Below are 23,447 nucleotides of genomic sequence, written 5' to 3'. Positions count from 1 at the left end.
ATCGTCCGGTACCAAAAATCTAACAATAGACGCGGAAAAAGAAGTCGGAAACGAAAAAGCAACGTGTTTGCTCGTTGTTGGTGCGTCGTTGGCACGACGCGACGCGGGACCGCGGCGATCAACGTATAAATCATTTCTCCAAACTTCATTCTCGTATTACGTTCGTTTCGTTGAGAATCTTTGGAACGTTTACCCACCTGTGCCAAACATGAACCGTATATTTCTTCTAAGTGTTAGTACGCAAAAGTTGCAAAAACCATCGTCAGGCAGTAAAAAATAAAATCGGAAGAAATAATTTGTAGGAGAGAGGGAAAAGAAAGAGAGAAAGAAAGAAAGAGAGGGGGAGGGAGAGAGAGAGAGAGAGAGAGAAAGAAAGAGAGGGGAGGGAGGGAGGGAGGGAGGGAGAGAAAGAGAGAGAGAGAGAGAGAGAGAGAGAGAGAGAGAGAGAGAGAGAGAGAAATATAGAAACTAAGAGGGGGTAGGTAAATCGGTAAAAGTAAAGAAAAAAGATGTGCTCTGTCTATCAACGACTCGACAACAGCTAATAGGTACTAGGAGATGCATACTGAATGCCATCCAGCATTTTCTCGCATGGCTTGCGATTTCAACCAGTGACAAAATATGTAGTAATGATCGTGACCATCGCGTCTTGGCAGAAGCTCGCTTCGATCGGTAAGAGGCCGTTGATCGTCGTCCTCTTTTAAGCGGACCAAACAGCCTCTAGCGAGTCGATCGCCTTTGCGTCTCACAGGATTTCGCAACAGTAACAGTTCCAATGGATCTCGAGGAAATCTCGGGGAGATTTCAACTTCTGCGAAGACGCGCATTAATCGTGTACAACGTGAAACATGAAGCATGAAAGATGAAAGATTAAACACGTCTTCGATTGTACCGTTCACGGCGGATGGCTGCCTCTGCCTGCTGTAAGCAGTCGGCAGCTCGTTTCAGCGAGACATGGAAGAAAATTTTGCCACTGGATCGAATTCCGAGCGTTAACCCTTTGCGCTCTATTTTACTCTGCTACGGGCGGTCTCGCGTTATCAATATTAATTCCGCGAAAGAATTGTATTTGTTTGAACTGTTGATAGACGCGAGTGGAAGAGAGCGCGGAACGCAAAGGGGTAACTTCCACTGAATATCGGTGGTTCGTTTTGTAGTTTGACACGGTTTTTACGGTGAATTCGTAGAAGAATCGTTGAGCACTCCCTTACCTCTTGGTAATGTGTTGCTGCCGATATCGAACACGGTTTCCCTCGACGGCGTGCTGGCGCTGTGCGATCCTGGGCTGTTCGGAGTGCCGGGATTCGAGGAGTTCACTGAATCTTTTCTCGCGAATATGTCTCCCTCTCGGCTGAGAGAATGCCTGAACGGAGACTCCGTCAACCGCCTAAGTTCGCAACAAACAAAACTATCGTCATTCTCCTGATTGTGCGGTTAAACGTTATATCCACGCACTCCACGTTATCTGTCTTGCAAGTGCGATGGGCTTTTCGAGAGTCGGAGCAACCTGACGATGCTCATGATGATTCCATCTCAAAGAGCCGACCGTGCGCAAAGGGGTGAGTCCGAATCGATACTGGCCAGAAGATAGCTACTACAACTATGTACTTTCAGCCAGGTTATTTTTATTAAACTGATCTCGTTGCTCGCTCAGGTATCGCTCGTTTCAGACAGTAAAGAATGCTTTTCTCAGAGACATCGGATGCGTGTAGTGTGCGCGATCGGTTTTAAAGAAAGTGAATAAATTCGATAGATTACTTGTGACATTTCTGCACTACCTTCTAAAATAATCGGCATACACTACATTGTTCTAAAGTTGTTGTAACAATTGGACTCACGTAGTCACGGTCCTTGTTTCGACATATGTCTGGTAGCTTGCACAAACAAGCGTCGAACCGTTCTCATTAGATCCCAAAGCTTGCTCGAAGGAGGTAAGCGGACGATAAGGGACGAAAGATAGGTAGTCGCGAGTTGTGTTACTCGAAGAAAGAAAGGAACGGGCGTGGTATACGAAAAGCTTGGGAGTACGCTTAAAGAACGGGGCTTTAACGAATTACCTCGTTAATGGTTTATTGAGACCCCAAAAAGCTTGGGACGAATTGGATCCTAATCTTCCGAAGAGCCGGGAACTCGGGAAGCCGGCGCCCCGGTTGTCGTCAACGTTCAGCCTTTGCGTCAAGCTTCGGACCCTGGACAACAGCGTGGAGAAGAGATTCTCGGCCGTGAGTAATTCAAAGCCGTCGTCGTCGTCGTCCTCGCCAGAAGACAGGCTGTCCGCGTGTTCCGGTGGTTGTCTCGACGGCCGAGAACTTCTCAGTCGATGCATGTGTCTCTGCAATAGGTCCTCGCTATCCCTAAAACGCGTGGACAAACGATTCTCAATTAGTCGAGGTATCGTTGGAAATCTGTAAACGAAGCGGAATGAGAGACGAGCCGAGTAGGCTGGTACCTGTGTAACGAAGAGAACGGAGATTCGTCTTCGCTGGCATCCGACAGAAGAGAGCTCATCCTTCGAGGCCTGCCGAACCTCGACCTTGGGGCGTTCGTGCTGGTCGGCGTGCTAGTTTTGCTCTCGGGCTCTACGCTACCCGATCTGGGAGTAACGTAACCGCCGCCTTCCACGGCGATCGGAATTATGTACTCCCTGGGGCTTTTTCTGATCGGTTCCGGCCCGACCGTCGAGCCCAGAGCACTGTCGGTGTCAGAGTCCGCGGTCGACTGACGAGACAGCGATCCCGATCGCTGAGAGATCGATCTCTGAGGCATCGGTGGCTTCGGTGGCGGCGTCGTTGAGAACATAGACTGCTGGCTGTCCCCTTCTACCTGCAATCGTAACCGCGGCTACGTTTAACCGAGTTCTCCGAAAAGCAGCCGAGGCGATCGCGATCGGCTTGAATTTCCCGGTTTACCTGAATCGGTATTATCCTCTCCTTCGGAGTGACACCCTTCGGTCTACAATCCGGCTCCAAGCTCGAGCTTCGATTCGCATGCGGCACAACAGCTGCAACGGGGAATGCTACTTCGGACCTTTGGGTTCGCAGCTTCTGCGGTTGGAACGCGTCGATCTTGGCTGCTACTTCGGACCTAAATGCCACGGTTTCTGGCGACTTGATCTCCGCCAACGATATCTCCGCTTTGCTTGTCTTTCGCGGTCTAGGTAAGGTCGCACTCTTTAGAGTGATCTCCATTTTGCTGGACATTTTCGGCTCTTCTGGTGGCAAGTCGTCGTCGTCGTGGTCGTTCGCCACCTCGGACGTAGAGATCTGAAAAGCATAAGCCATAAGTGATGGAACGTGTTGGTGTCGTCGGAAGATCCAGCCCTTACCGTTGCCTGACGTTTGGCGTCGGTGTCCGTAGATTTTCCGTCGAACGAGAAGTTCGTGTCGACGGGCGTGGAAACGGATACCGTGGCTGTTCGCAAGTCATTCGTCCCGACCGGTATCTTGAACGGAAGCCTCTTGGGTTCTTGACCCGGCGGCGACATTGGTGGAGATCCATTTGCCCTCCTCTGCACAGGCGGTTTTCCAATCGCCCCGGTTATTATATCCACCGCACGCTTCTTTGCCTCGTCTCGTTTCGCCTCCTCACCTCCCTCGCCCCCCTCCTTATCCTCCTCCGCGTGCTGAGTCGGTTTCGACTTGTCGATCGATTTCTCGGTCTTTTTGTCCGTGGGCACGTCGATGATCACTTTGGACGCGCTGGGCTTCGCGGGTGGGGGCGTGACGATAGAGGACAGGCTAGCTTTCCTCTCGAACACGCGTTTCGCCCCGTCCACGTTCACCCCAGGAATAAAGATCTTCTTAGGTTTCTCGTTATCCACGCTCGACGCCATCTGATTGAATTTCTCCGCGGTCTCGAATATCTTCGAGCGTCTCCTCTCGAACGTTTTCGCGGGAACATCTCTTGCATCGTTGCACAGATCGGAGTCGAGGGAAAGCGCCTTCTCTTTGAGCTTCTTAAACTCGCGTTGAGTGGCCTCGAGATTAATTGCATCCTGACTCGCAGACATCTCGTTTCTGACTCTGCTGCTGGCGTCGGCCTGGTTCGACGTTTCGGACTTTGCGGCAGGAGCTTGCGTCCGATCGCCGGTCGATCCATCGTTCGTCAGGTTGTTGCCGGCCTTTGTGCTTTCGGAGGATCTTAACGGATCGTCGTGGAAGCCTCTGTTGTCGAACGATTTCGCGCGCTCGTCCCGCAAACGTATTTCCTTACTCTCGTCCCGATCGTCAACGGTGTAGTCCCTTTTAACGCTCTCCATGGACGCGTCTACGGGTGGCGGTTCCTGTCCCATAATTATCGGCGTTTTACTCCGTTCCTTGCTGGGCGACCTTTCGCTGCACTCTTGAATCAGCTCTAAGCAGGCTGCCGTCGACTCAATCGTATTCAAATCAACAGTCTTACTGGTTGGAACTGTTACGATAGGATCTACTTCCATAGCCTCCTCCGTAATCGAGTTTGGAATCGGTGCTGAGTGATGCCTAGACGAATTACGAAATTACGAATTGTTAAGCGACAGTGCGGGTTAGTACGGGTTCGCGGAACGTTGGACGTTTTAGAGCGTAGAGCGATGCAACGAGAACGGAGAAGAGTAAGAGTAGGCAATTTACCTGGACGTGGATCTATACGGTCTGGGTTCCCTCTCGTCCTGGCCCCTCTCCTTCTTCCTCGACCGCTCTTTTCTTTTCACACCAGCGGCGGCCGTCTCGTCCATCGACGGCGTCGTCTCCAATTTCCTCTTGGCGTCACCGCTGGCGGCAGCTCTCGGCTCCTCCTCCAGCAATTCCCTTATCCTCCTGTCGGAATTATTCTGATCCAATTCCATTAAGCTGCCCACCGAGTGACACCTGGTGGGTACCAGAGTCTCGGAAGACATGCTGTTCGGTACATCGCCGACCGGCTGCTGATCACCCACGACTAATTTTTCCGCGCTGGCGGACTGGGGTACCAAAGAGAGCAACAAATCCAGCCGCACAGGAGTCTGGGCGGCTAGGTCCTCAGCGATATCCAGACAATTCTGATCGTAACCTTCGTTCACCCACCAATGGGTGCAAATCTTTTCGATGTCGGCCCGCTTTCCCGGGCACACGGTCAACATATCTTTTATCAGTGGAGAGGCGGCTGCAACGAAAGCATCTCGCGTTAACGCTACACGCTAGACACAGTGGCTCGCATTAATATTCGGACACTCTTCAAAATCGCATAACTTTTTTAGAATTGGTCCAAACAACTTGAGTTTTTTTTCAGAAGCTAGAAGGATTAGTTTGCTAACTGAGGCGTTTCGTCGTTTTGAAAAAAAAATGTATTTGGTTGGAATAGCGAAAAGAATAGTAGAGGTCGATTTTTAAACTTTCTTTGTGAGCTTGTAATAAAAATTAAAAAAAAAAAACCGTTTGTAGATTGCAGTAAGTTGTATACATTTAATATTTAATATGAATTATATATTTAATTTTCGAGATTCTCGACCTTATTCTGCGATCTTTAAACGTTTGTAGCTCGGAGCAACGTTCACCGATTTTGATGAAATTTTAGGCACGTATACAACTTACTACAATCTACAAACGGTTTTTTTTTTAATTTTCATTACAAGCTCACAAAAAAAAGTTTAAAAATCGACTTTTACTATTCTCTTCGCTATTCCAACCAAATACATTTTTTTCAAAACGACGAAACGCGTCAGTTAGCAAACTAATCCTTCTAGCTTGTGAAAAAAACTCAAGTTGTTTGGACCAATTCTAAAAAAGTTATGCGATTTTAAAAAGTGTCCGAATATTAATGCGAGCCACTGTAGATACGCGCGCACAAGTGTAAGCTGCATAAGACCGATGTCCACAGGATTGTATAAAGAGAAACTCACGCGATGACTTTTTCGGCTCAAAGTAGTCGGACTGTAGGATCTGTTTGACTAGTCGCTTAAAGTTAGACCCGTCGAAGGGCATGGCACCGTAGACCAACGTGTAGAGAAGCACGCCCAAGCTCCAGCAGTCGACCTCGGGTCCGTGGTAAGGGGTACCCAGCACGATCTCGGGACTGGCGTACAAAGGACTGCCGCAGAACGTGTTCAACAGCCTCTGCTCGTCGAACACGTTCGACAATCCAAAGTCCGCTATCTTGGCGTTGCCGACTTGATCCAGCAGGATGTTCTCGAGCTTCAAGTCTCTGTGGCAAATTTTGTGCTTGTGACAGTAGAACACCGCGGTGGCTATCTGCCGGAATATTCTGCGAGCCTCCTGCTCCGTCAGAACTTTACGCTCGCTCAAGTAGTCGTAGAGTTCACCGCCGGCCGCGTACTCCATCACCAGCACCATCTTCTCTCTGTTTTCGAACACTGCAAAAAGAAAAGTGTATCGTCCCTGCTCCCGCTCCACTCCTCCATCCGCTATCGTCTACTCTACCTTCGTAGATGTGGATAATGTTCGGATGCTGAACGCTCGACATTATTTGAATTTCCCTTCGTATCCTAATTAGATCGGCCTCGGTCTCTATTTTACATTTCTTTATTGTTTTGATCGCCACTTCTTGACCGGTCTCCTTGTTTATTCCCAGCTGAACTTTCCCGTAAGTACCTTGACCGAGCTTCTTGATGATGTCGAACCTGGATGAAAGAAAAGTGCATAAACGGAGTAACGCAGCATGACGGATCACTTTGGCCACGATAATTTCCTGCGCTTGTCTTCCACTTAGGGGGAAGTTGCCAATATCGTACTGGTCACGTAAATCTGACTTCGTTGAATTCTCAGTAATTAATGAATATAAACGACATCTGATGATATAAATATGAAGTGAATGCGAAATAAGAAATGGAAACGAAACCTTTTGAGATTACACCCTATTTTGTGCGTGCTAAGGTGAACGTCCCAATTTCTGCTCATTTAAGAGGTTACTCGTCATAAAGAAGGGGTAAAAAATTTGTTTGCGATGAAAATTTGCAGAGTAATTAATTAATTCTTTAATAATAAATCAAGCAATTCAAAAACTATTTAAGAAAGATATTTCAAGATGTTTAAGTATTAGTAATTTGTAATTAAATGTATGATCCTCTAAATGTCCGTATTTCTGCTCATGAAGAATAGCGATGTATGTATTGCCCCAAGCTCGTGCAACACTCGCGTAAATGTTTAAATAATTTAGAATTATTTTGTTGCAATCATAGTACAAACGTGACGCATAAGAAAAATACGAAATGATCAGAAATGGGGACACGAGCAGAAATTGGAACATTCACCTTATAAACTTTTAAAAGAATCAGGCATGATTGATGTAACTTTTAACCAGTTTATTTTAGTTGATAATAGAAAATATTTTAGCTGAGAAAAAAAAAACAGAAATAATTTGGATTAATAAGTATAGTCTCAAAATTGATCCAAAATTTCATCAAGAATTAATATTTATTGGTGATGGTAAATTGATTGAAGAGTTATTTGTAATTTTTAGTATTGGGTTATGTTTTATTTTTCTGATAAATTTAGATTTTTTCAGAATTAATTTTTCGTAGGGGGGGAATATTTTTGTATTTTTCTAAAAGCGGGTTTAATGTACAATATTTTACATTCATTTTAAGTACATATTACATTCATTATAAAGTTTAAATTGATATTTATAAATAAATTGATCATGTTTCCTAAATCGTACCACTACAATCGTTCCAGTAGGATTTGACAACTCGTATGTTATATCGGTTATGTACATATATCATATACATAGGTTATTGTGACCTGTGCGTGATCCATATAGTACATATGTATATGTAATTATAAAATAATCATTAATTTATGTTGAATATTTTCATCTGTATTTGTTATTGATACTATTTTTAGTGGAGATACAATTTCGGAAACCGCGGGGTACGATTTAGGAGACCGGTTGCCTAAATTGTACCGTTTACAGTATGTGACAAGAAGATTAATAACAAATTAATTTGCTCTGAACAAAAGGTTAAGCGTATAAAGCCGGGAATCAACCGGAAAGCTAAGCTAAACTAACAAGGGAAGATCCTGACCCTGGAAATTCAAAAAATTCTGAAAATTTGTAAATATGTAGGGAATTTCCTCCTGATTACAACGCAATTTTTTGTTTGCTGCCCGAATTCACTCTAAGGGGGTGTAATTGCCCCCGAAAATTCGGTTACTTTCCGATTTTCTGTTATAACTCGTGCACTGTAAAATAATTTTCTTTATTTAATTATAGATCTAAGTAAAATAAATAACTTTAGTCTTTAAACTTTTGTTCTATCTCTTACAGTTCGCGAGTTATAACACAAAATCGGAAAATAGGCGAATATTCCGGGGTTAATTTCGCCCCCTTCGAGTGAATTTGGGCAGTAAATAAAAAATTCCGTTATAAGCAGAAGGAAATCCCCTACATATTCACAAAGTTTCAGAATTTTTTGAATTTCCGGGTTCGGAATCTTCCCTTGTAAGCTATGCTATGCAATGCTACGTTTGAACGTAGCCTTTGGTGGTAACGGTTCCATAAGAATGTATCGAAGCTAATTTTTTTAAAACGTAGCATGGCATAGCACAGCTGAACTTCCCGGTGGATTCCCGGCTTAATAGTAGGTGCCTAAAAGATCAAGCTATAATATTCAATAGTCATTTGCGTTAAAATCAGTACCAAATCTTAAATACAACGTGAAATATCTGAAGTGGTACGCTATAGGCAACCCTCCCCTATGTACAATTATTTAAAATAGACCATCTTTGCCCAGACGTACCTCTGCTTCAATTTCCGCTTGTGATTGTGAAGACGCACCCCGCCGGTGCTCTCCATGCCTCCCATTATATTGTGTATGCTCGCCTCGCCGACCACCATTTTTTCTTAATTTTAGCTGAAACGTAAACGTTCTAGTGTAGCGTACGAATACACATGTAGATGGCGAACACGAATCGCGCGGGAGCCTACAAACACAGCCAGCCGGTTCAACGTTCCATCTTGACGGCCGTTTTAATCGAGCCCCGAGGATCATTCCCTTCCAAGGGCAATTGTAAAGTACTGCACCGCGAGGAGAAACATTTTCTTTGCGACGCGTACGAAACTTCAGCGACGAAGCTCGAACAGTTGTCGCGTTTAATCGCGACGGAAGATGGGTAGGTAGCGTGGGTAGGAATTCCAAGCGTTCGTAGGAAGAAGAACGTATATCTATACAGGGAGAGATGAAGGAAGGATCGCAAAGAGTGTGAAATTGTGGGAAGGAAATGCCAAGGCGCGGGAGGTAGCGGTGTGATTGTTTTTCCGAAAGTAGCCTGTCGACCCCCAAGGTAGAAATTCGATGCGTTGGATCGTCGATTCGTGCTCGTGATCGAGGATAACAGTGACGACGGGATGCGAGGGTTATTGGGCTTATGGTCGGGCGAAGAAGGAAGGACAGAGAGGCGAAATGCGGTAAGTTTATTTTGGGTGTCGAGACGCCGCGCCGGTGTGCGTCGCTCCCGCCGATGGACGTCTCGTCCCCGTGTCGCTCGCCTCCTCGACGAAATGCTCCACGGAACCGAGCCGAACCGATTCAACCTGCTCCATTACCATACCACGCGATACACAATATGCCTAGGACCTGAAATGGCTCCGCGGGTGCAGAAGAATTTGCTCGCAGAAGCGACCTCCCAGCAGCAGTTAACTGTCTGCGTTAGAAAACGCGAGGAGCATTACGCGACCGTTAAGCCTTGCGCTGCGACGTTAAAGGGAGCATTGGCTTGGGCAGAGTTGGGCAGAATGTAATCTAATTACAAATTACGATTAAACTGTAATTGTGTAATTGATTACACATTATTGATTACATATTATTTCCCGTAATTGTTAATTTCGGTAGTCGACCATTTAGTTTTGTTAACTATCTAAACGAACGATCGCAGAAAATAATGTGTAATCAATTGCGCAATTACAGTTTAATTGTTAATTTGCAATTTGTAATTAGATTACATTTTGCCCAACCCTGCTCTCGGGCCAAGAAATTCGCATCGACGGTTTTGCGGAAAGCGGTTACTGCTCGCAATGGTATCGGTGCTAGACGAATTCTCCGAAGCGATTACATCATTTCCTTCCTTGAGCAGCGTAGCCGTTGTGTTTACAAATATACCCTACAAGTGACCGTGTCCTTCGACTATTCCTTTAGACTTTCAACGGTACAGGTCTTTGTTTCTTTAGCGCGGGAGCATACTTTCTCCGTGCCGCTAAAATATCGTAGAAGCTGCGTTTTATTTGCGAGCGATAATTCAGTTAGCCTTCCCGATGGCGGGTGGCTGTTAAAGGAGCAGTTTCGCAGCTCTCGAGCTTCGTTCGAATGGAGATTTTGGTGTGGGTGAAGTCAAGCTATACTTCGGATGAATGTGCGAGACTCGAGAGATTCGAAAGATTGGAAAGAAGGCAGATCCGAAGGCGTAAAGGTAGAAATAGATAAAGAAATGGTTGGCTCGCGGCGTCGAGTTGGTCCAAGGTCCAGCGAAAGAAATATGTATGAATATAATTGTAGCGGACACGATGTATGACTATGGGCGGTGTTGATGGTGTAGTACGGGAGGCGATAGCTCGTCTGAGGCGGCTATTAATGCCTCGCAATATGGATAACGGCTGGTTGGCTGTTCCTTTTGAGCTTTCGGGGGCGACTTTCTGCCTCGACTCGATGTAGCCGTCCGCCTCTGCTTTGCTCTACGCGACGACCGCACGGAGCGGCCCTCGTTCGCCATCAGACACCACTGCTGCTGGTCTACACACGCGCATACGCTTTACCGAAATCGTGACTAAGTAACGCAGGAACCGCGCTCTCAGGGTCTTTACCGCAGTGTATGTACCTACCTACATATTGGTATTTGCCAACCAGGAGCCGACCTCGCTCTTCCGCCGCTATGGGCGAAAATAATTTCTGCCGCCCTTTATGTTTAATTTATAAAGTCTCATACTAAATTTCAAACATGTATTTCCTACTGTTTTACCGCCTTTTTAAAAAAGTTTTACTCTTTCATTGGTTTCTATTGCTTTTAATTTTCTCTTTCTGCCAATTTTGCCGCTTCGGGCAGCTGCCCTGCTGCTTGCGCCCCCCTCCGGATCGGACCCTGTTGCCAACGATACGACTCACAGTTTCTCGAACGCGAATGGCTTATTTCACGCCGACGATTTTATAATACTTTCCAAAGCGAATTCCATCGACCATGCCAGAATGTTATACAGTCCGATTTAAAGTTACACTCGCAACTTGCAACGTGGCGCGAGTGCAACAGGCTTGCACTCTAAATATTGCCAAATGTCAGGCGTCACGAGATTTTCGCGTTCGCGTAGCACACTTAATTTCACTTGCTCGCTTAACCGCAACATTCATTCACCTATTAATAGTTGGTACCTTGGCATGACGTTTAAGTGTTTTTTTTTTGTTTTTTGTACCGTGCTGGATGCGTCGATAATACCTACCGTCGGTACTATTTAGGTACATTTGGGCGACTGTACCGACGCGCGTTACGAAAAGTAGCACGTTTCATTTTTCTTACGAAAAACAGCACGTTTCAGTTTGCCGCGTAACGAAGCACATTTTATCGTTTTCTCACGAATATTAACGTTTGTTCTTAAGACGACGACGACGCGATTCTCGGTTTGGCATCCCGTCGAATAGGAAAGGGTAAAGGCTCCCACAAACCAACGCGAATTTCGCCGCGCGGAGCGGATCCGCCGCGGATCAGATGACACTGCTCATAAGCTGCCACGTATAAAAAAACTGCTGCCTTATCTGATCCGCGGCGCGGAGCGGATATTCGCGTTGGTTTGGGGGAGCTTTAATCCAGTCGAGTTACGAGTGCCTTTATTCCTTTCCTGCCACCTCGTTCACCTAAATCGATTCTGATCGGTCCCGTTTACGAATCTCACGAAACCTGGTGGTTTCGATCGCGGCAACGACCATCTTGATCACGACGAGGTGAAACATGAACCGTCGCATCGCCGGCGTCGTGTCTCGGGATAGGTATACATATTCTATGTCTGTCTAACCGCAACATCTCCCCGACTTAATCAAGGACGGAGTTTGTTCGTTTGTTGGAGGAACGCGTTGGCAAGAGTGAACGTTTGGCTGCCGAACGTTAGCATCGGAAAGCCGACTAATCGCGCATCGACTCGATCGCGAGGGGAAAGTCGAGCAGCCTCGGCGGCGAAAGCAGCGAGGATTTCGCGATCGTTTTTGTCTTCGTCGGCGTCGCGCCGATTCCCATGACGACTACCAAGATCAACACGTGTGCACTAGGGTGGCTCTTAGTCACTTTCTTCGGAAAAATATCGAAGATATAGGGTCTATATATTCGATATTTTTCCGAATTTCGGTTATAATTTTTCAGGAAACATTCGTGACATATCAAACACTGAAAATAAGACATTTTTTTTTGTATCTTTTTCGCATATTTCGGTATATCCTCCCCTTAAATGTTTATAAAATACTTCTCGAAAATAAAAATTCCATTTTTTGTTGGCATTCACCAATAAAAAGTGTTGAAGAAGCATTTAAACTTTCGAAATTAGAGAAAAAAATTTCTTTCCAGTTTTGCGAAAGTATAAGATTTAAATCAGCTATACAGTTTATTTAAAACATTAATTGTGTAAATGTAAATTTTTTATTTTACAGCTAATATCAAATTTACAAAAAATTAGTTTTTAATATCTTTAACCTGCATAATTTATGTTTTTTATGTTATGTTATGCTAAATAGTGTTTTCTATAGATTAGACCAACAGATAGGGGTTTTATTGCAGTGCTCCGTAATTGCCGATTCTTTTATGAGTATTTAAAAAAAAATATATATATATTGAAATCGGTCAAGATTTGCGCTGTCGGGCGATTTTTGCGGGTTTACGCCACCCAGTTGTTCAGTGCTTCGGTAGTAGGTACCTGCCGCACGGACAAGGCCGACTGTCGACCAGATGACGGGACCTTTTCCTATTGTCTAAGGCTAAGGTGTCGAAAATATTCGAATGCTAGAAAATATTAAACAATGGTAGCTATAAGGTGGAACGCGTACACGGCTGTAGAATATGTATATTGATATTAAAAGATATCGGTGCTAAGTAATTCTTGAAGTTTAAGAAATACAGTATAAATTCCATTTCTAACAACCCTCGAAAATTAATCAACCCTACATGCACTGTATACTCGTATATTTTAAACATTGTGTTCTCATTTGATCTAAATAGATATATATTGCCTGTAGATTCACATATCACTGACTTGCCTTAAGGGGAGGTTCCGATCTAGAGCCCATAAAAATAGGTGATCTTTAGGAATTAATTAAAGGAAAACTACTGCATTCAATTTAATGGGACTTTTTGCATTGTATTAAGGATGTCTTAAATTATAGACATATATTTTTTGTTTTATAATTAATCATTGCAGACGGCACTGGGGAAACGTTAAAGTCGAGGCGTCAAAAAATTCATCCAAATCGGTGGGACCTGTATCCCCAAAAGTTATTATCCGATTCGACTGAACCTTTTTTTATTTTGAAGAATATACTCCTGGCTAGGAGGAGGGGGCAGAAAAAATTACAAAAATGACATTTTTTTTAGAAAATAACGACACTTGATGTTTGAAATCACTTTTTCCCTATATTTTTCATCCTGTCAACGCCTTTGAAAATTATAAATTTTAAATTTTTTGTATTTTTTTTTGTTTCCCCCCTAGCCAGAAGTATATTCTTCGAAATAAAAAAAATTTCAGTCGAATCGGATAATAACTTTTGAAGATACAGTAAATCCCCGTTATGAGCTCGACGAACGGGCCTGGCGGCGAGCTCATAGTGAGTTGCGGACATGCTTCCGCGCGGCCAGTGGCTGCGTCGACTCTTTCGCTTCCTCTCGCTCGTTGTCGGGTTCTCTCACTCTCGTCCGCAGGCTTCCAAGAAATGGTAGGGATAGTCACCGGGCTGTCAGCGGGAGGTAAAAACAGGCTCATAACGGGGATTTAGTTGTACAGGTCTCACCGATTTTGAGAACACTGTTTCAAGAAAAACGCGTTTAAAGTTTTACGCGAGCGCCAAGCGGCCGGGTTTTACTCACGCATCTGCCGCTACTTCAAATGCCTATAACTTCGGTAATTTTACGAATTTCAATAAATCCTTTTAAACACGTATTCCTTCAGGGCTGATGCCCTAACGACTTCCATTTCCTCGCGCATTTCTAGCCCGTTCAATCGGACGTGTCTTTCCGCATCCTTGAAGTGGCCGTGCGGTCGAGATGAGAACTAAAACTTACGTAGAATCGAGCGCAAACGCGAGGAAACTGACATCGTTCTAAGAGCGATCGCAACCGGAAACTAAAAGCTTTGATTATTTGCCGGTCCGACAGTTCTCGCGTAGGAATTAGCTCCGATTGCGAAAATTGTTAACTGATCCACTTCGACGAGACGCAGGTGCATCTCGCGAACGTTACTTGCTAAACAATTTCGATGCAAATGCCTCTAGGTACGAACTACGAAGTAGCCAGGTCACGGTAATTTTTACTCGGTATTTTTAGACCGGGTCGAAAATACTACTGTCAACGCGAACAAGTGTGAAAGAAGGCGGGATAAATTCGACTGGCCAATTAGAAATAAAGGCACGATCATGCGGGCCGGTTACGTGGTTCAATTGCACCGCACTAATTATAAATTCGCGAACGCATGGCGATTGCTTTCCGCCGGATTCTCGTATCGCTGACGTTCCGTGGCCAGGAGATGTGCAGGTTCCAAGAGAGAAGGAGGAAGTGCACGCGAAGCACCATTGGCCATTGGGTCAATGGATGAAGGCGCCGCCGCGCCGCGCCGCCTTTGGCAACGATATGCTTCCAAAAATCTGCCAGGACAGATTTACTTTTGCGCCCTTGAATTATTAACGATCGACGGGTACCGCGTCCTTCTAGTTCCCTTGTAAAGCTTCCGCGCCGGACTTGCTCGAGCGGAACGGAAGTCAATCGCGTTGAAACCGACGATGTTTCATTGCATGCAACATATAGAGCGACTGTGCCTAATATCGCCCATCATTATGCCTCGAAAAGTAAGCACTAAAATTTATCGGTCACGCACTGAATTAGTACCTGACCACATGTACGAAGACATACTGTAATTGCAGCGTCACGTGATCAACAATGACGGAAAGGGAAATATTTTAGTGAATCTTAATAGCGTTAAAAATTTACTGGACTGCCACAATTTCGCATCGCATTCGGAGAAGGTAAGCCTGATAATTCTGTGAATGCAAGAATATCTACTAGAAATGCCTAATTAACGATGTACTTAAGAAATGAAGTCGACTCAAATGTTTTTCGTAATGAAAGTAGCGATTTTCTTTTAGCGGTATGCTTGTTCTCAATACCGCCTACCGGAGAACAATTGGTTTCGGTGTAATGTTTGTTACAGGTGGGGTCACGGAAATAAACATTATTTGTCCAATATGTGCATACGAACGTGAAAAATAAAATATTTTAAAAATCCTATTTCTATATTTTTGTAATAAAAATAAAATCAAAGATGGATAAAAAGCCTTTGTGGAGCAAGAAATAATAAAAGCACATGTGAAAATGACTTTAAAAACTCATATATACATGAATTAATCAATGTTTCTTGAGTAGGCAATATTAGGTGCACTTCATTCAGGACCGGATTTATTGCATGTCTTGTGTTTTTTAATTCCTAATTAAAAAATTGCGGGTTTCAAGAATTCTAACTTATGCTGCATGAAAGATGAATAATTTCTCTTTACTTTGAAATGAATTGCGTGCAAAAGCATAAATTATTATTCGATTGACAGGGATTTAACTTTTGCTAGGCGATATTAGGTACGGTCACCCTATACCTAAGTAGGTGGTCGAGCGGGATTGGAATTTCTACATCGGTGGCAGCCGATACATTGCCTTGATGAATAAGGAGACTCGAAAAGGAAATGCGTTCTGAAAGCGTTGAGCACCCCTACTTGCTCCGCAGCCTTCCCCCTTTCCTTCTGTTTCAATTAAAAAGAGTTTAGGACGCGAACGCTCGAGAAAGCAGGGCGAAAGTGTTTTCTCGCTGCTGAGCTTGTCCGCCGCGTTGAACGTTTATCGGGTTGGTTAGGTTGATGTCCATGTTGGATGGGAACGTGACGTCACCGACAGCTTTTACGGTATCCAGTGATTCACGTATTATTATTAAAAGCCATCTAATTCCTCTGTACGACTCGCCTTGCATATATGAATGAATTGAACGCTATACCTTGATTGCGGGTGATTGTACGCGTGGATCGCAATTTCTCGCGACAAAAGTTTGAGTCACGAGGAATTAATAGACTGCTACGCTCGGTGAATTTCCTTCTCCCGCATCCGGCCATCTAAGCTACTTCGTCGGTCCCATAAACGTGCCACGGGTCACAGGTGACAAGTCACGGGATTCGTCCAACAGCCGCCTCGTCACGGGTCCAGAAAATACCTTGGGGAAATACTCGCCAAGTACGGGAAATATGGAAAGTGTTACTGTACATGATCCATGTGCCGTGCGAGTCTGTGCAGCGAGCCACACCGAGACGATAAATGATATATCAATGGTGTGCAATAATAATCGATCATGGTAATATAAACGAAGGAAATTTCGCGAGTTATAGTTATTATCGTTACTGTTACGAGATCGCAGGGTTCGAGCGGAGGATGGCGGGAACGTAAGGTGGGTCGGGATGTACCGCACCGCCCGAAGTAATCGGTGTATCGATGTTCGAGGTTTGATGGTTCGCGAGTGAACCGAGCAGGATGAAACTCTGCGTAAATATTGGCGGTAAAATCGAGGGGTTCGGGGGCAGATCGGGACGGAGGAAATGCTTGATTGCGAAATCGATGGATTCGTTTGCTGATTGCGCGTGGAATCTTTTGTCCTTCTCCAAACCTTTTGAATCTCCTATCAACTGGGTTAAATAAAATGTGTGTCAGAATGTGCGTGCACGTATCGGTGCACCGTATGCAACTGAAACGCGTACCACGGTATGTAGGTTCCTGATGATAAAAATAGCATTCTGATATTTCGAAGGGATCTTTCGGAACATCCGTTAATTGTCTCTCGAACCGTCTGGTCCGAGATACCTACTCGATTAAAAGGAAACAAGTTTCCGCGGCGGCGTCGCCTCGTAATAACGCGATAATTTCAGAAGCGACGACGACGCGGACGTGGACGTCGACGACGACGACGACGGGCACCGACGACAGCAGGAGCCGTTTCTCGCGCATTATTGGGTAATCGAAAACGCCCACGGAAGAAAATCGACGGCACTCCGCAACGATCTTTTATTAAAGAGTAGACCGTCCGTTCTCGGCCCTCGTACCTCGCAGCCGCCGATGGAACGAACGGACGCTCTGAATGAGAATCGACACTCGGGTAGAGTCTAAAAATAGCGAGAATTTGTACCTTACAGTGAACTCTGGAGCCAAATTATCCTCTTTTTGCGGCTGCTATCCGCTCCTCGGTATATATAGGGGGGGAAAAAAACACTATTTACACTGTGATTAGCGTCTCTACGGTCGAGCCGGTCACTAAGTCTCTGCAACTTTCGAATTTTTCTGAAAGATCGCGAACCTTCTCCGTTTCCACTTCATTTTACCAGACATTTTTCGCGTGACGATACGGCACACGGCTCACGCGCTGCCACCATCTTTATTTACTAATTTTGGACTTGAACGCTGCGAACGGGGAACGGATAGATTATACCGACTCTAGCGACACCTCTCGACGTCACTTTATACGCTGACAATGAGTGGATCGCGGATCGCACCCCTCCCCACACCTCCCCGTACTAATAATCCCATTTTCACCTCATCGCACCTGATCTCGCTTGAATTTCTTAATTAGCAATCACCCTCTCTTCCGTTATTACTAACATCTCGTTATTACGCGAATTTCATTCTAGTTCACTCATACCGACGCAGTTTCCAGCAGTTTCTTAGCTGTATTTAAAAGGGAAGCAACTGTATTCGGTTAACGGACCAATAAGAATATGTAATAAAAAAACAATGCTACGAGCATGAAAAGTACGAGAAAAACGTTTAACATTAATCACATACGAAAGTATGAGCTGCAATAGAATTCATCCATAGTTTGGTCAAGCTTAAAGGTGCGATTTCATGCTGATGCTCGACGCTCGTTTTGAGCGTCAAAACCAGTCACGTGATCGGTCCACGTGACTTTCATCGTCAAGCGGAAAAGCTAAACGCGGTTTAGCTTTTCTGTGCTTTTCCGCTTAACGCTCGTTCACTCTGACACGTTCGTTCGTTGGTGAGCGTCGGTCACTTGAATGGTTTTGACACTCAAAACGAGCATCGACGCTGAAAGTCCCGTGGACCGATCACGTGACTGGTTTTGACGCTCAAAACGAGCGTCGAGCGTCAGCATGAAATCGCACCTTTACGCTTACGCTTACGCGCCGTCCGTCGAAGCCGTGTTCGTGTTTGTTCGTGTTCATTCGTGCTTTTGCGCTGGTGGTACACATCACTCGATATCAGCGCATATGAGCACGTAGTAGGAGCTAATACTTAGGTAGTATATAGTACGCAGCGTGGAGGGTATAGGTTACGTTCTCCGACGAACGTAGTGGAATGTAATTTTCATCGGTTGCTTTGCACTATCGTGTGATTATTAACGAAAGCAACACTAGGACCGAGGATTCTTGTTTAGCAACATGGATCCTGCGGAAGATTGGAGTGGCAATTGCCAGCCGCCGTTGGACGACGAAAAGCCTGAAAACCAAGCCCAGGAAGATAACCAAATCATACCAGGGTTCGATAATTTTGATGATTACGTTCAGGTACGATTAAATTAACATAACGATAAGTCTCTAAAAGTCTGTGTTGCTCTAAACGCTATGTGTACGTGTTAAATAATTCTTTATTTTAGAGAGTATTTGATGCTGTAAGAGCTGGCATTAAGGCTTCCAATAACCTGCCTATCGGATCCAATCACAACTACTATTCGTGTTTTCCCAGTTTTCTCGTTGCCAAGGACACAAATATAAATATGTTATTAAACATTATGCAGAAGGCATTGGGAACGGCAGGTATTAAAAATAAGATCAAGAATCGCGATATCGAAGAGAAATTTGACCTTTTATTGGAAACAAACGACATACTCTTGGATCGTGCTGTAAGTTTCCTTAAAGATAGAGGCGTGTCTAGGGTGGGGCAAGTAGGGCTGGTGCGCTAATGTCGGGGGTGCAAAAAAGCCGAAAGAAATAGTGTTTCTTGAATAACTTTATTTGGATGGTTAATGTTAATAGTTTACGCTTGTTATTCGTGTGCTTCGCCTGCCTCTTCAGAGAAGGTTCTAAAAAAACTTGCTTCACTTTTTGGGAAGGCCGGCGGAACCCATTATGCAAGTTATGCGCCACATAAGGGCATATTTAACGCACCTCGGTTGTCACACTGGGTCAAATCGACCCGGAGTTAGACTTTGCGATCAAATATCTTTGAGGCATCATTAAGGGTTATACTACTGGCACCATGTAGTAGTAGGGTGCTTCAATTTTATGGGCAAATTTTAAATTTTTAAAAATTTTAAAATGACTAGTGATAAAGTATAATGGTGTTTTGGTAATTATTTAGAAGTTTTCCAGCCTCACCGATTTCAATGATTTTTGGATATGTAGTTGGAGACACGATTCTGAACAACTTTTTCCTATACATGTTACGGCCGCTCGACCTTCGTTTCTGAGATATTCGCGAAAAACTGCTGCTACTACACAATGTATTCTGCCATATACTTACCTACAGTACGCGTCCGTGGCAGCGTATGCGTCAGCATGGGTCAAAACAAATGAAATAATATGTTTCTGAATGATATGCTTTGGGTGGGGGAAGGGGGATGCAAATTCTATATACGCTTGCCCTAGGCACTGTTTACACTAAATACGCCACTGCTTAAAGATTGTTCATACAAATATTCTGTACATAAATTTTGATTAAAGTAAACGCAAAATATTCTTTGTCATAGAATGCTCTAATGGATGAGGAATCTGGTATTACTAAAGGTTCCGAAGTAGAATTAATCGTAACGCACGCAAAGAAGCAAGCGATTAATGGTAGTTGGAATAAGCAGGCTCCTCAGCTGGCCGAAGCTTCTCGTGCCACTCAATCCGTGCGGTTACTCGCCGGCAAGAATGTTCACAGGCCGCAGCTCTCGTTTAAGGACAAAATTGAGAATGGTTCGAAACCTTGGTGCCCCAGGATTAAGGACAAACCAAATTCCTTGAAGCCGTTAGCTATTTATTTAGAAGAGGGTGAGCACGGGGAAATGTTTAATCATCCTTACGAATACGAATTGGATATGTTTGTGCTGCCCGAGGAACAATTAAAAAGATCTGAACCGACAAAGTATAAATCTTTAGAAGAAACGCCATTAATAATGATTGAAAGTCCATCGGATTTGAAATTGCTGTTAGAAGATTTGAGAAACTATAAGGAAATCGCCATAGATTTGGAACATCATTCCTACAGAAGTTTCCAAGGCATAACATGCTTAATGCAGATCTCAACGGGTGATACAGATTATCTGATAGATACGTTGTCCTTGCGGTCCGAACTACACGAATTGAACGAGATCTTGACGAAGCGGACGATTTTGAAGGTGTTTCACGGAGCCGACTTGGATATCCAATGGCTCCAAAGAGATTTATCTCTCTACATAGTAAACATGTTTGATACGCACCAGGCCGCGAAACAACTGAATCTGCCCTATTTGAGTTTGGCCTACTTGTTAAAACAGTATTGTAACATAGATCCGAACAAACACTTCCAATTGGCCGATTGGCGTATAAGGCCTTTGCCGGAAGAACTTCAGAAATACGCTAGAGAAGACACCCACTATTTATTGCATATAAAGGACGTTCTAAGAAACACTTTAATAGATGTCGCTAACGGACAGACCAATATCTTGAAAGCTGTTTACGACAGAAGTACAGATATATGTAGAAAAACCTACGTAAAGCCAGTGTGGACAGAGGAGAGCTGCATGAGTATCTACAGAAAGAGTCAGAAGATGTTTAATAATAAGCAGCTCTATGCTCTGAGAGAGTTACACAAGTGGAGGGATGCGTCTGCCAGGCAGGAGGACGATAGTACCTTATACGTCCTACCAAATCACATGCTCTTGAATATAGCCGAAACGTTGCCTCGCGAAATGCAGGGAATTCTGGCGTGTTGTAACCCGATACCGCCCTTGGTCAGGCAAAATTTATTAAAGCTGCACAAAATAGTACTGAAAGCTAGAGAACAGCCGCTCATCAAGCCAGTTCTCGAAGATATCAGGCAAAGATTAACTCAGCGTAATAACATTACGAATTCGGAAGCATGGATGTACTCTCCTCACGACATCCCGAGCGGCACAGAAGCAAGAGCTGATTTACCGTGTTTGTTGGATAAGGCTAGTACGTTAAAAACGCCAGTCTCGAATACCACTGTAAATCATACAGTGACGGTGTTCGACAGTCCGGCTACATCCGAGGTGAAGCGTCAAGTATATTACATTATGTTATACTGATCATAATATTTTTCAGATTTATGGATAGAATTGTAATAGTTAAACCTACAATTTCTGTATTATCGCAGGACGACGAAGTGGCCGGGAACGAGCAGAGAAGTGTTAGAAAGAAGAAGAAGTTTGTCTTTGTCAGTCCATTTGAACGATACAAGCGCGTTATACCCATGGTAGCAGAGGAAGAGGCACAGGAGAGAGAGAGGGAAAGGCAGGAAGAAGATCGCCTAAATAAAGTCAAGAAAGAAGAAGAAAAAGAAGAAGAAGGAGAAGATGATATAGTTAAAAGTAAAAATCGAGTTTTCGAACATTTCAAACAAGTCGCTGAAGTAGCAGGAGGGGGAGTTGTGGTGACCCCAAAGAAGAGGAAAAAGGGTAAGAGGCGTGCTCTTCAGTAATCATGCCCCAAACTGTACTACCGGTGCAAGCGTACTCGGTTAAAGTTCAAAATGGAATCTCCGCGAGGGATAACCGGAACATCGATGTCTTAAGCTCATTTTAAAGTGAAGAGTCTGCCGATTCTTTTGAGTTCCACCGGAACCCGCTGCGATAACTTTGTATCTGTGACCTTTAAGTTTGAAGTTAAAGTTTCGGAAAAATAAGGTTACAAAATATGTCGCACTGTCGGTCGTTCCCGCGGAAGCGAGCGCTCTTGTTCGCATCCCTACGCTTTCAAACCATATTTTCAAAATATCGATATGACTATTTTTGCCGGAGTTATGACCATGTGAACTTGCGCCTATTTTTCGTGTTCTTAGAGGTGATACTTTAATTAATGTGAGGAGTGTATACTGTCGACTTATTTTTTCATGTAGAATTATATGTACTATATTGGTTAATTTTCTAGCTAATGGATTGTTTAATTCTTTGTCTTTACGGTAAAATTATTCTATTCAAGCCTCTTCAGAGAGTCCACCAAAGAAACCATCGCAAATACCTTTGGGTCAAATGCAGGGACGAAAAAGGAAACGAGATTCGAATATCAGCAAACAAAATGACGCACGGGAAAGAAATAACGACACTTTCCTAACACCAGTCCCACTGTTAGACACTAAAACATCTGAAGGTGTAAAGAAAGAATCAGACGAACCGGAATGTTTAATATATGAACAGAAGACGCAAGACGCAAGAATACAAGAGCCAGCTTCAGATAACGATATCAAATCAATGCGGTAAGAGTACTAATAAGATACAAAGCAAATTCGATGAACGAAAGAGTAACTGATAGCCGACTATTATATAAATTCAAAATGTTTAAAAACTCGTCTCTAGGTCAAGGAAAAGAGGAGAGAGAAAACGTGCAATTCACGAGCTATCGCAGAAGGGTTTGATGCCATCGAATGCGTTTGATTATAAAGTAGTAGACTTTAGTAGTTTTCAAGGCGGTAGTAAAAAAACGTCGAACCACGTAAACTTCGAGCAGACAATGGTAAGAAAGTATACGTGTTTCATTTCATTGACAAGCAACCCACATAGATGGTACGTATTAGCGTATGATTTTGTTTTATTTGTAGGAAAAGCGAAAGGAGAGGAAACGCAAAAGGAAGAAGCAAAAATTGAATATATAAATTGCAAGAACCTTCAATTGCAGTTCTATAACATCTATGTAAAAGCAACTTACAGTTTTATACTATACAGACGGAAGTAATAAATACTTTTTATGTATTTTCTTTTGCATTTGTATCATATACAAATGACACAACGCAATTAAACATTTGGATAACTCATTGTTACATAATATTTTAGAGATAAATAAATTAGTTACTTGAGTATGAATTGCAAATATTTTCTTAGTATATGTATAGGAATCTAGTATATTTCGTTACTATATATTCACATAATATATATTTATACATTCAAATAAAGTCACATCATTCTTTGATATTTAATATATTTCTTGTATTCGTATTCGATGATTATGAAATGAATAAATAGCCCATGAATAGCGTTTAAAATTGGTAGATTAAAGTATAGTTTCG

General features: G+C 43.7%; 2 protein-coding genes across 6 annotated transcripts in view; one reads left to right on the top strand and one right to left on the bottom strand.

The window, feature by feature from the left end:
* The window catches only part of Nuak1 (Nuak family kinase 1), a 28,580-nt gene extending 10,894 nt beyond the window's left edge, over window positions 1-17,686 (bottom strand). The window contains exons 1-10 of one of the 3 annotated variants that reach the window (XM_076806909.1): window positions 17,356-17,686; window positions 8,711-8,824; window positions 6,393-6,592; window positions 5,855-6,325; window positions 4,608-5,118; window positions 3,326-4,478; window positions 2,910-3,263; window positions 2,450-2,823; window positions 2,058-2,348; window positions 1,212-1,387 (exon numbers count right to left, since the gene is read on the bottom strand). In XM_076806909.1, coding sequence (XP_076663024.1) covers window positions 1,212-1,387; window positions 2,058-2,348; window positions 2,450-2,823; window positions 2,910-3,263; window positions 3,326-4,478; window positions 4,608-5,118; window positions 5,855-6,325; window positions 6,393-6,592; window positions 8,711-8,808 — 3,628 coding nt within the window. In that variant the 5' untranslated portion in view covers window positions 8,809-8,824; window positions 17,356-17,686. Of the gene's footprint in view, window positions 1-1,211; window positions 1,388-2,057; window positions 2,355-2,449; window positions 2,824-2,909; window positions 3,264-3,325; window positions 4,479-4,607; window positions 5,119-5,854; window positions 6,326-6,392; window positions 6,593-8,710; window positions 8,825-17,355 lie in introns of all 3 variants that reach the window. The other 2 variants (XM_076806907.1, XM_076806908.1) reach the window with 2 other exon arrangements.
* A 135-nt stretch (window positions 17,687-17,821) lies between these two features.
* Rrp6 (exosome component Rrp6) lies at window positions 17,822-23,251 on the top strand. Of its 3 annotated transcripts, none has more exons than XM_076806916.1 (8): window positions 17,822-17,943; window positions 18,619-18,748; window positions 18,838-19,083; window positions 19,930-21,438; window positions 21,543-21,843; window positions 22,367-22,640; window positions 22,741-22,897; window positions 22,983-23,251. In XM_076806916.1, exons 2-8 carry the CDS (start codon window positions 18,623-18,625, stop codon window positions 23,034-23,036), a joined length of 2,667 nt encoding a protein of 888 aa, XP_076663031.1. In that variant the 5' UTR covers window positions 17,822-17,943; window positions 18,619-18,622; the 3' UTR covers window positions 23,037-23,251. The 3 variants fall into 3 exon arrangements, with proteins under 3 accessions (XP_076663031.1, XP_076663030.1, XP_076663029.1); XM_076806915.1 differs by lacking the exon at window positions 17,822-17,943 and adding an exon at window positions 18,431-18,541; XM_076806914.1 differs by lacking the exon at window positions 17,822-17,943 and having other exon boundaries at window positions 18,491-18,748.
* Window positions 23,252-23,447: the final 196 nt, after the last annotated feature.

The sequence above is a fragment of the Andrena cerasifolii genome, chromosome 2, assembly GCF_050908995.1.
Source record: "Andrena cerasifolii isolate SP2316 chromosome 2, iyAndCera1_principal, whole genome shotgun sequence".
Classification (NCBI taxonomy): domain Eukaryota; kingdom Metazoa; phylum Arthropoda; class Insecta; order Hymenoptera; family Andrenidae; genus Andrena; species Andrena cerasifolii.
The sequence above is the reverse complement of the archived record's forward strand: the minus strand, read 5'-3'. Positions and strand labels throughout refer to the sequence as shown.

Coding starts and splice junctions, on each gene's coding strand:
- Rrp6 (XM_076806916.1), top strand. CDS start 18,623: ATGGATCCTGCGGAAGATTGGAGTGGCAATTGCCAGCCGCCGTTGGAC. Junction 18,749..18,837: donor ATTTTGATGATTACGTTCAG/GTACGATTAAAT, acceptor TCTTTATTTTAG/AGAGTATTTGATGCTGTAAG. Junction 22,898..22,982: donor TAAACTTCGAGCAGACAATG/GTAAGAAAGTAT, acceptor TTTTATTTGTAG/GAAAAGCGAAAGGAGAGGAA.